The sequence below is a fragment of the Halichoerus grypus genome, chromosome 6 (assembly GCF_964656455.1).
Source record: "Halichoerus grypus chromosome 6, mHalGry1.hap1.1, whole genome shotgun sequence".
Classification (NCBI taxonomy): domain Eukaryota; kingdom Metazoa; phylum Chordata; class Mammalia; order Carnivora; family Phocidae; genus Halichoerus; species Halichoerus grypus.
The window spans coordinates 39,001,891-39,015,365 of NC_135717.1; the positions used below are offsets into that span (position 1 = coordinate 39,001,891).

The window sequence follows — 13,475 nt, forward strand, 5'->3', positions numbered from 1 at the left end:
AACAGTGACCCCCAGAGCCCACACCTGCACTCAGACACGGCAGGGGGGAGTGACCGAGGCCGCGCCCCTCGACAGTTCAGGCCTCCCTAGCCCCCGCCTCCTCCCAGGCTGGCCCCCACCCCTGCTGCTCTGTACAGAGCCCCCCCCCCCATTCCCTTTCAGCTACAACAGAAAGCAGCCCTCTACTAAAAGAAAGCTCAAGATTAAAATCCACTTAAGAGGATAGGAAAGCCAAACCCTAGAATGCGTTTCCTCCCCCAACCTGCGTGGGCGCCGCTTTAATATGCGAAGGCCCCTTACCTCCGGGGACAGGCCTGCGGGTAGCTGCCACCGGACGCCTGGCTTTCTCAGAGCTACAGCCCTGCTCCAGGCTCCCAGGCCAGCCTCTGAGGAGGCCATGCAGCCAGCCCGTGCTCGGACAAGGCTTGGGGACAGAATGCAACCTTTCCACCCCTCACCTCCAGGCTCCCCTGGACCGAGGGCTGCCCCTTGGGCTCTCCTCCAGCTCCGGCCAGGGAGGGCGTGGGCAGGCGACGAGCTCATGCAAGCAGCCCCATGCACCGCCCCCCGGGCACTCCCGCCTGGCAGGGCCACCTCGCGGGCCCTGCTCCAGGGCCTGAGCCCCCCGCCCGACGGAGCCCACTACCTGCGGACCACATGTTCAGACACACTGATGCTGCGGCACCGGAAGGCCTCGGCTGCAGGGCTCTCCTTGAATTCTTTCACGGGTGGAGAGTTATTCAAGCCTTGTTTGGGGGGTCTGGCTATCCTCAAACTACCAGGTGAGGAAGGAAGGCCCAAGCCCCAGAGAGCCCAGCTCCCGGGAGGGGAGAACAAGCCATTGGAGGGAGGAAGAGGAAAGGTCACAGGCCACAGGGTCAGGATGGAGAGCCCGAGGGTGAGATGAACAAAAAACCATGCCAGAGGCCAGTTAGCAGGGGGAAGAAACAGAAAATAAAAATGCATGAAAATACATATCATAAACGTGACTGAGATAAAGTCAGGTTTCACGCATGGAACCAAAACAAAGAACATTAGTGCAAATTAAACATGTATGGAGTGCTATGCACGGCAGATTCCAGGCTGTGCTGACCAGGCGCCCCACCCACCCCACTCAGGGGCCGGGACGCCCCAAGGCCCTGAAGGTCACCGCTCAAAAGGCCGGTTCTTAGCTCAAGGCCCCTGGCACCCAGCTACTGGGAGCTTGAGAAGCCAGCTTTTGACTTTAGGTCACGCTGACCTGGTCATTCTGGAAAATGCCGTATCCCCACCAAGGGAGAACTGAAAAGCTTGGGTGGGAAGGCGGGGACAGAAAGAGGAGTCGCCGTTCGTAGGAGATGCAAACAAGACACGAGGCCTAGCACAGTTCTCTCAGATCTGGCAAAAGCGGCTGTGATGGGGTCCAGAGGAGCATGGCCCCTGCTCAGCAGGGGTGGAGAGCAAGCTCGGGAGGACGGGCAGCCCCGGCCCGAGACTGGGCTGACCATAGGGCCCTGGAGCTCCACCCCAGCGAGGCCAGGGATTCGGCCTCTCGAGAGCTACCGCTGCCCTGACGCAACCCTCGGCCCATCCGGTGGAGCCGGGCCCAGGCGCCCTACAGCTAGCACCCCGATTCCCAGCTCTGCGAGTCTGCACTCAGGGGCTCAGGCAGGCCTGGTCACAGTCCAGCACGTGGGCTCCACGACACTGCAGGTCAGGGGGGCCAGCTGGATGGGCAACAGCTTGCTCCTCCAGCTACATGAGGGCGCTAAGGGCCTTCACAGGCCCTGCCTCTACACCAGGACCACCTGGTGCCCAGCACGGTCTGAAGAGGGACATCCCCCAGCCACATCCCAGTGCCGCTGGCCGGCCTCGGGGCGGCAGGCCAGCCCAGACCCTATGTGCACCACGCCGGTCACAGGTCACGCTCGCAGACCCGCCCCGCTGCGCCCCATTCACACCGCAGGCCCGCACCTCTTGGGTCTCTCGTTGAGACTGGTGCTTCGAGCTCTGAAGCTGTCCTTCTCAGGGGTGTCATCGAAGGGCAGGAGGACGTTGGAACGCAGGCCCTGGCGGAGTGGAGCAAATCTGAGCCATCGGCAGGGGGACTGACCCCCCTGGTTCTTCCCTCCGTGAGCCTGCCTGCAGTGCGCCGCATCCCAGCAGGCCACACTCGGCAAGTGCGGCACCTGACGACACCCACTTCTGGCTCCCGACATCTCCACGCCCCAGCCACAGACAGCCAACGGCAAAGCGGGTCCCACCCTAACTATGGGTTTGGCCTCCGCTGGCCTACCTTAGTGATAAAGGGAACAAAATCCTTCCGGAAGGGCAGGCGGCATCTAATGAACCACATGGCTATAACGTGATGGGCCAGGCACACGATGTACTGATTAAACCTGCAAGAAGAAAGGGAAGTGAGGCAGCTCTGATGGGGCCCCGAGGCCGAGCATAGAAGAGAGGCCCCAAGGCCACAGGCCCATCGGAGGTCAAGGACCAGCATGGCTCTCGGCTGCAAGAGGCCTCAGGCTGGCCCAGGCCGTGAGCAGGAGGGACGGACCAGCACTCACTTGGAGGGATTGGTGTAAGGCAGGGAAATGGCAAAGACGCTCGCATACTGCTCAGCTGCGAAGTTCCGGTAGAGGTGGGGCAGCCGGGCCAGAGCTGCAACAGCAGGGCACACGGGTGAGGGGGCGCGGGCGGGCCGGGCAGACGCAGGCCCACGCCTGCCGTCGCCAGGGGCCTGTGCTACTCCTGAAAGCCAGCGCGGCCACCCTGACCTAAGAGGGCTGCAAAGGACTGAAGGTCGCAGCCCCCTTGAACATGACCTTCCCTTGACCCTTGGCTCTCTATTCCAAGGGCTAGTAAACTATGGTCCCCAAGGCCAAATCCAGCCAGCGGCCAGCACTCGTGTGACCCACGAACTAAAGATGGCTTTTACATCTTTAAAAGGCTGTAAATAAAAAGAATGTACAGCAAAAGTCCTACGTGTCTCTTTGCAGAAGCGCTGGTGGCCTGGCTCTGCTCCCGTCACCGCCCTGCTGAGGGCCAGATGCGCACTAGGGTACTGGGAACGAGGGGGTGAGTGGGGTAGGTGAGCAGGGCACCCTGAGCTCCTGGAAGCCCCTCCCTGCTGTGGTGTGTGTCCTGAGGGGAAGCGAGAGGAGGCTGTGAGAGCCCAAATGCAGGGACCTGCGTCCAGCAATAGAGAGGCTTCTGGGCCGCTTAAACTAACACTGAGTATAAGAATGGAGCTAGCCGCTGGAAAGCCAGAAAGGTAAGCGTTCAAGGCTCAGGGGCAGAAGTGCAAAGGCCCTGAGGCAACAGAGGATGGCACACCCCAGGTGCTCCATGGAGTTGTGTCCCAAGAGAGGCGGCAAGATGAAGTCAGCAAAGCCAGCACGAGTGACGGCCCCAACCCCGAGGGTCCGCCCCACACTCACATGTGCACTTGCTCGCACACAGAGACGGGCGGGGAGCCAGACGCTTACTTGACAGGAACTCGAGGAGTGGAATGGCCATGCTGGCCGTGGCTGAGATGTGCGTGAGCTTCACGACCAGGACGGGAAGTGCCTTGATGATGATGTCGGGCATCTCCACGCTGCAGATGGCCAGCGCCACGACGCACTGGCTAGCACAGCGGTAGATCAGGCCTTGCTCCAGGCAGTACACCATCTCCCGCTGTGGGGCAGCATGGGTGCCTCAGACCCAGCCCGCCACGCCCCCGCCCCTGCCCACAGACAGGTCTCCCCTCACCCACTCCGGAATGTTCTACAGAAAACAAGATCAAGGCTTAGCAGGGTTAGCTTCCTCGTCCCAGGTCCCTGAGCCCCTAACCAGCACAGCACCAGGAGGTGAGCCCTCCCGAGGTGACCGGACAGTGGGGCAGCTGTGGTCAGGCACTCCCTGATGCTTCCCGCCCGCCAACAGCGGCCGGCCGCCCCGGCGCCTCAGCCCACCCTGGAGCCAGAACGCGCTGGGCCCATTACCCCTTTAGTTATGGGCCCCCTCTCCCCACCGGTTGGCCTTATGACAAGGGAGGTTCTGCCTGACACAGCAAGGCCACCAGGCCCACTCAACTCCGGGCGGCCTCCCACGTGAAGACGCCATGCCGTGCCCAGCAGGAGACAAGTGCAGCTCGGGCCACAGCCTCTGGGCAAACCCTGCAGCTCAGGGCCCCACGGACCACTTCAGTTTCCCGTAGCCAGCCCCATCCCTCAGACACACTCCGGGCCCCGGGGGTCCTAGGGACACCTTCAGCCCAGCGTGGCCAGCTGGCCAATGGGGCACAGCCAGGAAGAACCAGGCCAAGCGGCACAGGAGCACCCGGAGGCGGGGCAGCGGACGGGCGCGGGGCACCAGCTCCAGACACCGCTGCCGTTGGCTCCGAGCGGCCCAAATCTAGCGCAGGCCCCTCTCCCTGCTGGCTGGGACCCCGAGGGCACTAGCCGACCTCTCCAAGACTTCTGTTCTCTCACCAAAGACGGCCGGCTGACCGAGAAGCATCGGGACTGTAATGGACACGATGGACGTGCCCAGCAGCGCGGAATCAGGGAGCTGCTGTGTGCCCGCTGACGGCAGAGGCGCAGGCAGATGGAAGTCAGGCGCCCTGGGCCCCGCTGCCAGCCTCTCAACACAGGCCCAGCGCTCGTCCCGAAGCCAGGCAACACTCCATAAAAAGAAAAGATGCCGCCGCGTGTGGGAGGGCAGCAGAGGGCCCAGGCCCCCCGGGTGATGCGGAAAACGTCCGGCCGGGCTGGCTGACGTAAACATCCTGCGGAGCAGGCTTGCCTATCCCTCTCCCACTGGGTACCTGTCTGGTTTTGTCCAAGTAATTATGGTAAGAGATCAGCGCCGTCAGCACGGGAACCACAGCCAGATGCAGGTCGGTTCTGGAGAACCCTTCTGGGGTGCCTCGAAGCCGCTCCAGGGTTCTGGGACCTGAAAGCTGAAGACCAGGGCTCAGGTGGCAGCACGCCTGGCAGCAAGGAGAGGGCGAGTGCTAGGTGGCCGAGAGCCCGGGGGGGCCTTCCTACATCCTTCTCTGGCCAAGGGTCTGCCTTTTCAGACGTGGGAGCGTGCCCACACCCAGTGGCCAGGGACAGACAAGTGACAGGGCGCACGTGTCCCAGAAACCCCAGTGAAGAAGAGAGGGGAAAGGAGTCAAGACAGCACACTCAGATGGTGAGTTCAAGCCCTTCACGGAGGTCTCCGATTTCCTGCCCCCCTTGAGCAGGGAAGGGAGGACGGGGCCCCAAGGGCAGGATCTGCACTGCAGATAGGGGTCTGTGTCTGAACGGGACTGCCCTCTCGTGCGTCCACACGTGACCTCCCAGGACCTCGCGGGCGGGGCAGGAAGGCACTAGAGGTGGCCCCACCGCGAGGGGCGGCATTACCACGGAGCAGAGGGCGGAAGACAGCTGGTCGACGCTGCACGGAGACGTGAAGATGAGCACCTTGTAGCGCAGGGACTCGGGCAGCTTGCTGAGCACGAGCTTCAGCACCTTCCAGTCCGCCTCCTGCAGGAAAGAGCGGCCGCTCAGGGGGCGGTCGCGCCCTACAGGGGAAGACGCGCTCTCAGAGCCTCAAGCTGTGTGTGCAGCCAGGCAGCTGCAAGGCCTCTGGAGCCCCTCTGTCCCCACAAGAGCACGTGTTCCTCTGAGAAAGTTCCCTGCTGCACGTCAGCCGCACCCTCCAGATGCCAGGCTGAGCGGGAGGCCCAGGCACAGCCAGTAGCACCTCTCTGCCCTGAGCTGGCCCTGAACTCCCCACACCTGCCCCACCCTCCCCACGTGCCCACCGGTGACCCGCAGGCTGCCTGCCCAGGACACTGATGCCCATCCAGGGCACCATGAACGCGTAGCAAGAGAAAAGCCCTTATCCTAACTCCAAGGGAAAAGCAGCACGTATTCCTGAATAAGCACAAGCCCAGGAACCCGCTCTAGGACCAAAATCCACTGAGGGCCACCGCAATGAGGAAGATGTGGTTGTGGCTCCCACTGGAACTTGCCTGGCGAGTCCTCCCCACCTCATCGGGGGAGACCACAGCCCGTAAGCGACACCAATGGCCGTGAGTCCTGAAAGCCTTTCCCCAGATTGAGCCTGGGACTCAGAGGCCTTGAAACTCTCACAGGAAGTGCCCGACAGCCCCCTTCGGTGCCAACGCCTGGTGCCCCCAGCGAGGAGAAGCCGCTTCCCTGCATGTGGCCCTCCAGGGCTGACCTAGGCCAGCACAGGCTGCCCAGCCCCGCGGCGGCACACCACTGACCACGTGGCCTCTCTCGCCGGCCCCTGTGCGGGAACAGGCCTCCACCCTGCCCCTCTCCGGCGCGGCCCCAGCTACATCTCTGCCGGCACCTACCCTACCTCCAGGCTCTGCTTGTCCTGCCCCTGGAACCTCTCCTGCCTTTCAGGGCCTCACTCGGCCCTCCAGGTGCGCCCAACCAGAGGTGACTGCACCCCCCGGTCACACACAGCCCGTCTCTGCCTCCACCTGATGCACGTCATCCAGTGACTCGTCATCCAATGACTCGTTATCCGTCTACACATCTTCATCTTACACCAAAGCCACCTCCCAGAGGCGGGAACACGTCCTCAGCTCCATGCCCAGCTCCACATGACGGGCCGCACGCGGCTACAGATGGTTACAGACCCGCCGTAGGCGTGGGGCGGCAGTGCGCACGCCAGCAGCGGGGCCCCGAGGTGACTGACACAAGGACCGGAGCTGTGCCCGGCGCGGCGGAGGGACTGGCCGGCTCACCTGCTTCAAGCACTGCAGGAGAACGCGGAAGAGCAGGGAGTAGGGCAGAGAGCCAAGCCGCACCGCGGGGCCTGCGGGCGCGGGGCCAGGCGGCCCGGTGGGAGGCGACAGGGGGCCGCTGGCCTTCTTCTCCGGGCCCCTCTCTGGCTCCCTGTGGAAGCAGGCGGGATAAGCACTGAGGCCGCAGGTAGGAACCGGCGTGGGCACCCCGGCCGCCCCACACTGCCATCAGTCGGCTGCGGGACATCCCTCAGACCCACAGGCACCCCCGGGGCAGGGAAGGGCTAGCTCCCTGGCCTGGAGCTGGGGGCATGGCTGACACGCACATGGCGTCGCAGACACAGTAAGGGCTGAACCTCACAGCCCCGTCCTTGCTGGGCAGGCCGAGGCGGTGCAGCGAGTCAGCCCTCAGCAACAGCAGGAAGTCGAAGGCCTGTGGGGAGAAAGCGAGGTCCAGCGAAGCAGGGCCAACGCCGGGCCGACGCCGGGCCCGTCCACTCACACGTCAGCCTCTCTGGGAAAGGCCGTGCCCGCTAACAGCACACACATCCCAACTGCTCCGCGTCCGCGGCAGCGCGGGTGGTACCACACGGCCGTTCCCGGCCTCCTCCCGCAGCACCCAGGGCCTGCCCCGAGGACACAGGGACAGCACGGCCCGCACCCTGGCCGGCCAGTGCCCCACACCCCCGCTGGCCAGTGCCCCACACCCCCGAGTGCCGGAAAACACAACTGTGCTCAGGCCACCGGCACGTCCTCCAATGAACGACAGGTCACTTAACCACGCTGCACAAATGACGGACGGCTGCCCCACCGCACAGAGGCCCTGGAAGAGACCGAGACTTCCGTCCCAGTGACCTCCGCTCAGCCTGGTGCCAACATCTACAATGGCAGCCGCGAGCCGTGTGCTCTGCCCCACATGGCCTCGCCCCGCCACCGACAGACCGCGGCCCCAGGGCTGACAGGGCTGTGTCACCTGAAAGCGATGGAATCCCGTCTCCGCCCACACCCGGGGCCACCGCCTGGCTCAGCCCGGCACACAGAGGCCCGCGGACGCAGACAAGGGGAAGGGCAGCAGGTCCTGGCGAGGCTGCAGCCACAGCCAGTGCAGAGGTCGGAATAGTCTGCAGGAGACCCCTCCTGGGCCCCCTGCCACCTCCCCAGCCTGGGGTCCCTGCGGGCACTACCAGGCCCCCAGGAAGCTGGCCACGGCCAGCCGTGAGCAGCAGCGGGGGCGCCCAGAGCCGTGGACGGCCACCGGCCCCGACATACCTGCAGCCGGATGCTGCTTGCAATGGGCAGGGCGTAGTCGTGCCTGTAGTGCAGCTCCATGTGGCTGACGAGCGTCTCATACACACGCACCGCGTGGCTGGCAGGCAAGGCATACAGCTTGGTCTGCAGAGAGAGCGTGGCAGTCACTTCGAGGGCAGGAGGCTGAAAGGCAGCCAGGGAGCCAGCGCCCCGGTGCCCAGGAGGAGAGGAACAGGATGAGCTCTCCGGAGCGACCGGACAACGCACAAAGCCTTCAGGCTGCTAACTCCGCTCCCGGGACTTTATCCCGTGGACGCTCCCACACATGCACACTCTGTTACGGCAAAACATCAAAAACAACATGTTCGTGTCAGTAGCAGGGAATCCACTAATAAATCTCTGCAACATGTGCAACGGGGACCCGTGAGCCGAAAACACATTCTCCTGCCACCTGCAGAGCAGGACAGACCAGGGGTGAGTGAGGCCCACGGGCTCCAGGGCATGATCCAGGCCTGTCATCCCCACAGCGAGCCCCCTCCCTGACAGGTGAGCCCAGGAGAGGCCAGGTAAGACCTTGGCGTGGGGGGCGCCGCGTGGTGGCATGGGCTGGCCAGGAGCTGGGGGTCCAGCCGCAGCCAGAGCGACCCCTCCATGGTTTGTGGTACTCTTGAGGAGAGCAGCAAGGCCTTAAAACATAGATCACTGCTATTCTTGTTCAAGAAAAATTAACAAAAAAAAGAAAGGGGGTGGTGGGAGTTGGACACAATGCTCAGGCCTATTCAGAAAGCACCGCAGGGGACAGCTACAGCCGGGCTTGCCTGTTCTGGCAGGAAAGACAGATGCAGTCTAAGTCTTCGCTATGTTCACGCTACTTGTGTTTCACACGGATGCAGATTACTTTTTAAACGAGAACCGCCTGACCCAGTACTTCGCCTCAGCTAGCCAACAGCGTGGTACTGTGGCCCCCGCTCTGCAGGGCTGGAGTTCCAAGTGAGGGCAACGGACCACCTTCCCAGCTTCTCAGAGGCAGGAGTCTGGGCTCGCTCAGGCCAGTGCACTCGCTCACCCACCAAAGGTCTAAAGAGGGCCGGGCTCCCGTGACAGGAGGCCACGGAGGTGACGGCCAGCTTTCTGCAAACACTTCAAACTTCTGCACCAGGAAATAACCATCCCATGTAAGCGTTAGAGGAGACACTGTGTGAACGAGAAGCATTTGAGGCCAGTGGTTCAAATACTACATCTTACGTAATACTGATGCTGGCCTGTGAGCTTGAGTGACGCTGTGACGCGAAGAGTCAGTGACAGGCCTGGCGGCCAGCAGCAAAACCCAAGCGGGGGCCGACCGGGGGCGTGACGGGGCCCGGGCGGGCCTGGGAGCACGGGAGGCCGGCCGCGGCGCAGGGGGGCGAGTGCCAACCCCTGACAACAAACTCATCCACGACACACAAAGTCCTCTCACAACTCAGTAAAAAGACAAATGATCCCGTTAAAAAATGAGAAGATCCGAACAGACGTTTCCCCAAAGAAGACATACAAATGGCCAATGGGCACCGGAGGAGGTGCTCATCCTCCTCACGAGGGGCATGCGGACCAGACCACAGGGAGCAGCACTTTACGCACAGCGGCCTGGCTATGCTCCAGAGAAGCACAAGATCTGCGTGCTGGGGAGGACGTGGGGAAGGGCAGCCTCGCGCACTGCTCCCAGAGATGGAGCGGCCCCTGTGGAAGACAGTCTGGCCGCTCCTCGAATGATTACGCCCAGGGTCACCATCCGAGCCGGCAAGTCCACTCGCAGGCGTGCACCCAAGAGAAGTGAAAACCCATGTCCACACACTGGCACATGGACGTTCACTGTGGTGGGATTCACAGTGGCCCAAAGGTGGAGCCACCCAGTGTCCATCAGCACAGGAACCGATAAGCAAAGACGGCAAATCCACACGAGGGATGACGAGCCATCCGAGCCACTGAGCCCTGCTACCAGCCAGGTGAGCCTTGAGACACTCAGAGCGCGCACTGCACAAGTCCATCGTTATGAAACGTCCGGAGCAGGAAGATCCACGAGACACACAGTGGACTGGTGGTTGCCAGGGGCCAGGGTGCTGAGGGGGAATGGGGAGGGACTGCTAATGGGTGTGGAGTCCCTTCTGGGGAATGAAGACGTTCTAAAGTTGCAGTGATGCAGCGATGGCCACACAAGTCTGTGGAGATACTGGAAAATCCACTGGATTACATGCTTGAAGTGCATCAATTCTCTGGTACGCGAACTGTATCTCTCAACAAAGCTACTAAAAGCACCCCGCAACCACAGGGCCAAAACGGACAGCAGGTCTCCCCACCTCGGCAGCGGTGGTGAGAGCTGGCGGGGGGGGGGGGGCGGGGGGGCAGCCCTAGCTTGGGGGCATCTCTGCAAAGACTGGCCCTGCAGCCCTCATGAGCCCCCGCGCTGGGACAAGGAGTCCGGGTCACACTGGGCTGCCATCTGCGACCCCCAGGGACTGCCCTGGTCTCCCCAGAGACGTGTCCCTGCAGAGCAGCGTTCCAAGGGGTGCCTGGTTGGCACGCCCTCCCAGAAGAGCAGAGGCCCACCTGAAGGATGACCAGGAGCCCCAAGACGGCGGTCTTCACATCCTCTAAGGAGGCTGAGTACGCCGCCACATCTCTCTCCTCCAGCTCAGGGGGTGGAGAAAGGGAGCGGGCAATCACCTTTAGAGAGAAAATGTGGATTCAGCTCCCCGGCTTGGGGCTCCCTCCAGCAGCACTGGTCAGACGCAATACTTTCTCCTTTATTTTTCAAAAGCTGCATTTTACACATCTGAGGAACCGTTCAGAAAGCGCGTATTTCACAGTTAAGAGAAGAACATGCTGGTTATGCAGAAGGACAATGTGCCCAAGCCCCAGTGCCCAGCCCAGCTCCCGTGGGGCACAGCCACAGGTGTCTCCCAGGACCCGCCGCAGCGCCAGCCCGGCCACATCCCTGCTAGGAGGGGAGCCCTGCCTGAGACGCAGCCCATCGCTCTGCGGAGAATGGGGACAGAAGGTCCAGGGGCCAGAGCTGCTGCGGGGCTTGGCCACAAACTGGGGCCCCTCTGGCAGCCCAGGTACCCAGAGCCCCGGGCTCAAGTGGCCCTCACCTTTTCCACAATGTCCAGCAGGCTGTTGAAGTGGTGCGTATGACAGCCTTCGGCCAGGTCCACCAGCAACTGGGTGGCCAGTTTCCGGACTTGGGGGTCTTTGTCCTCGGGGACGTGGGAGAGCTGGGAGATGACCACTGAGCTGATCAGCTCCTCCTGTGGCAGCACAAGCCGGTCGGGGGGTGAGTCACGTGGGGCAAGGATGTGGCAGCACCTGAGGGGCGCTCTGCACAGCCCCTCAGCGGCCCAGGCCCACAGGCCCGATGCACCAACGAGTGTCCTGCCTAGCTGCTGCCCATTCGATGTCACAGCGGTGGGCCCCCATGTGCATGCGCCTGGGGTAGGAAGACCCTGTCCCTGACATCACAGGGTCCGCTGTGATGGGCAGTGTGATGACAGCTTTCAGAGGCAGGTACAAAGCACCACAGCAGCAGAGAGCAGGACAAGACCGACCCTGACATGAGGAAGCTGAGAACCCAGAGGGGCTTCCTGGAAGAGGCAGCACTGAACTGGATTCCAAGGGACAGAGATACAGGAAAAAGGAAGGCTAAGAGGGAAGGAGTGGGCAGACCGGTTCTGGGAACACCAGAAACGCTGGTGAGGCTGCCCTGAAGCCACACAGAGCCTGAAGTGCAGCTCCTAGGGGAACGGGCATGCGAGCAAGGGCATGCAAACGTGTCTGAAGGATGGACTCTGGCCACAGACCAAGTAAAGGACAGACCAGAGGGAAAGAACCAACAGTAGAGAGGAAGGCAAAACATGGAACCACAGTGGTCAGGCCGGGACTGGAGAATGTGAGCACAAAAACAAAAAGAAAACTTCCCTACAGGAGACTCTGCTCAGAACTTTTGTTCTAGGTCCCGAGCAGGCCCACGATCCCTGAGGGTAGCCCCGCGACTCTAGGCCCAGCACAGGCCTGGCGGGAGGCAGGAATGAACATCCAAGCGCACAAAAAGGGGGTGAACCAAGCCTGTTAAGAGAGCCTGCCACAGAAAGGCACCTGTTGGACCCCAAGTCCAGGGCAGACCCAAGAGGCTCGCAGAGACCCCACCCCTCGAGCCCACTGACCCCAGGGCGTCCCCCCCCACACCGCCCAGCAGGACTCGCACCTCATAGAACTGCCTGTTGATGAGCAGCACGAAGGACAGGACATCCAGCACCTTGATGCGAACGGCACTGCGGGATTCATTCCTGGGGGCAGGGTACACCTGCTGGGGCCGGGGTAGGGGGCAACAGGCCCCAGCTCACCCTGCGCCCCAGGCCCACACGCCTCCGCGGCAGGGGAGAGCCACTGCGGACTCCGCCCTCATGGGGCCTGGCTTGCCAACATCCAGACCAAACACGGGGCGACGGGGCAGAGCGCTCAGCCCCCAGAGCAGTGTCTTTCTAGATGACCACTCCACAGAAGCAAGCACACGCAGGTGCCTCAGAGAACCCTGTCCTACCGGAAGACCAACCTGCTACCACTCCTTCCAAGAATGAGAAAGGAAAACCCTGACCGGACCGAGCCCGGGCTCCAGGGGCAGGCCGGCCCCCGAAGGCTCCCTACCTGAAGAATCTCTCCATCAGCAACTGCAGGTTGTGAATCCAGCCGTCCTTCGCCGGATGGATTGACTGCGCCCTGTAGGTTATTAAGTTTAAGAGGGAGGACTCCTGTGGAAGAAGAAGCCTGGTGTTAATGAGCTGCTCTGCCCCGAGGAGATTTTCCTACACTCATGGCCGGCCGGGCTGCTGGCCCCGGGGGCGGGGGGGGGGGGGGGGTCTGCTTACAAATGCCAGCCACTTCCCCAGGTGGGCAGTCCACACAACAAAGGCGCTAATAGCGGTGAGAATTCACTTAAAGACCCACACAAGAGCCTTGGCATCAGGCTGTGGGTTTCTGGCACGAGAGCTTCCTGCTGCCCGGTGTGCAGACGCACCAAGCAACAAGTCTCCACGGAGCCAGCCAGCACCTTCCTCCGCACAGGTGGGAGGAAGCCGACGGTTAGGCTAGCGCCTGTCTGACCGTCCCACACGCAGTCAGCCTGCTGACGCCCCAGCAGACTTCCCGGGAAAGCAGGAGCCTGCTGGCCAGCCCTTCAATTCAAACTCACACAGACCAATTTCAGCCGCGGCGTCCCACCGCTCCCCCAGCAGCCAACCCTCAACCACCCTCTTGTGCGAGTGCCAAAGGCCCCGCCAAGTTGGGGGAGAAGCGATCTTACAGGCCTCTGGTCTGCGCATCGCTCAACCAGCTCAAAGTATCTCTCCTGAGAGCCGTGGAACTCATTCTGGTCACACAGCTCTTCCACTGTGGTCAGCAGGTCGTGGACGATGGCTCTGAGCTCCGGGCTGTCCAGGCTCTGCAACACAAAGGT

At 62.4% G+C, this 13,475-nt stretch overlaps 1 protein-coding gene across 10 annotated transcripts in view; it reads right to left on the reverse strand.

Moving 5' to 3' along the window:
• The window catches only part of TSC2 (TSC complex subunit 2), a 34,008-nt gene that overhangs the window by 10,199 nt on the left and 10,334 nt on the right, over nt 1-13,475 (reverse strand). For 4 of the 10 annotated variants that reach the window (XM_078074967.1, XM_036083266.2, XM_036083267.2 and 1 more), the window contains exons 12-26: nt 13,323-13,460; nt 12,668-12,771; nt 12,228-12,309; nt 11,119-11,274; nt 10,574-10,690; nt 8,009-8,131; nt 7,066-7,172; nt 6,740-6,890; nt 5,376-5,498; nt 4,793-4,927; nt 3,471-3,660; nt 2,550-2,643; nt 2,276-2,378; nt 1,954-2,048; nt 647-775 (exon numbers count right to left, since the gene is read on the reverse strand). In XM_078074967.1, the coding sequence (XP_077931093.1) occupies nt 647-775; nt 1,954-2,048; nt 2,276-2,378; nt 2,550-2,643; nt 3,471-3,660; nt 4,793-4,927; nt 5,376-5,498; nt 6,740-6,890; nt 7,066-7,172; nt 8,009-8,131; nt 10,574-10,690; nt 11,119-11,274; nt 12,228-12,309; nt 12,668-12,771; nt 13,323-13,460 (1,847 nt within the window). Of the gene's footprint in view, nt 1-646; nt 776-1,953; nt 2,049-2,275; nt 2,379-2,549; nt 2,644-3,422; nt 3,661-4,792; nt 4,928-5,375; nt 5,499-6,739; nt 6,891-7,065; nt 7,173-8,008; nt 8,132-10,573; nt 10,691-11,118; nt 11,275-12,227; nt 12,310-12,667; nt 12,772-13,322; nt 13,461-13,475 lie in introns of all 10 variants that reach the window. The other 6 variants (XM_078074965.1, XM_078074966.1, XM_078074964.1 and 3 more) reach the window with 3 other exon arrangements.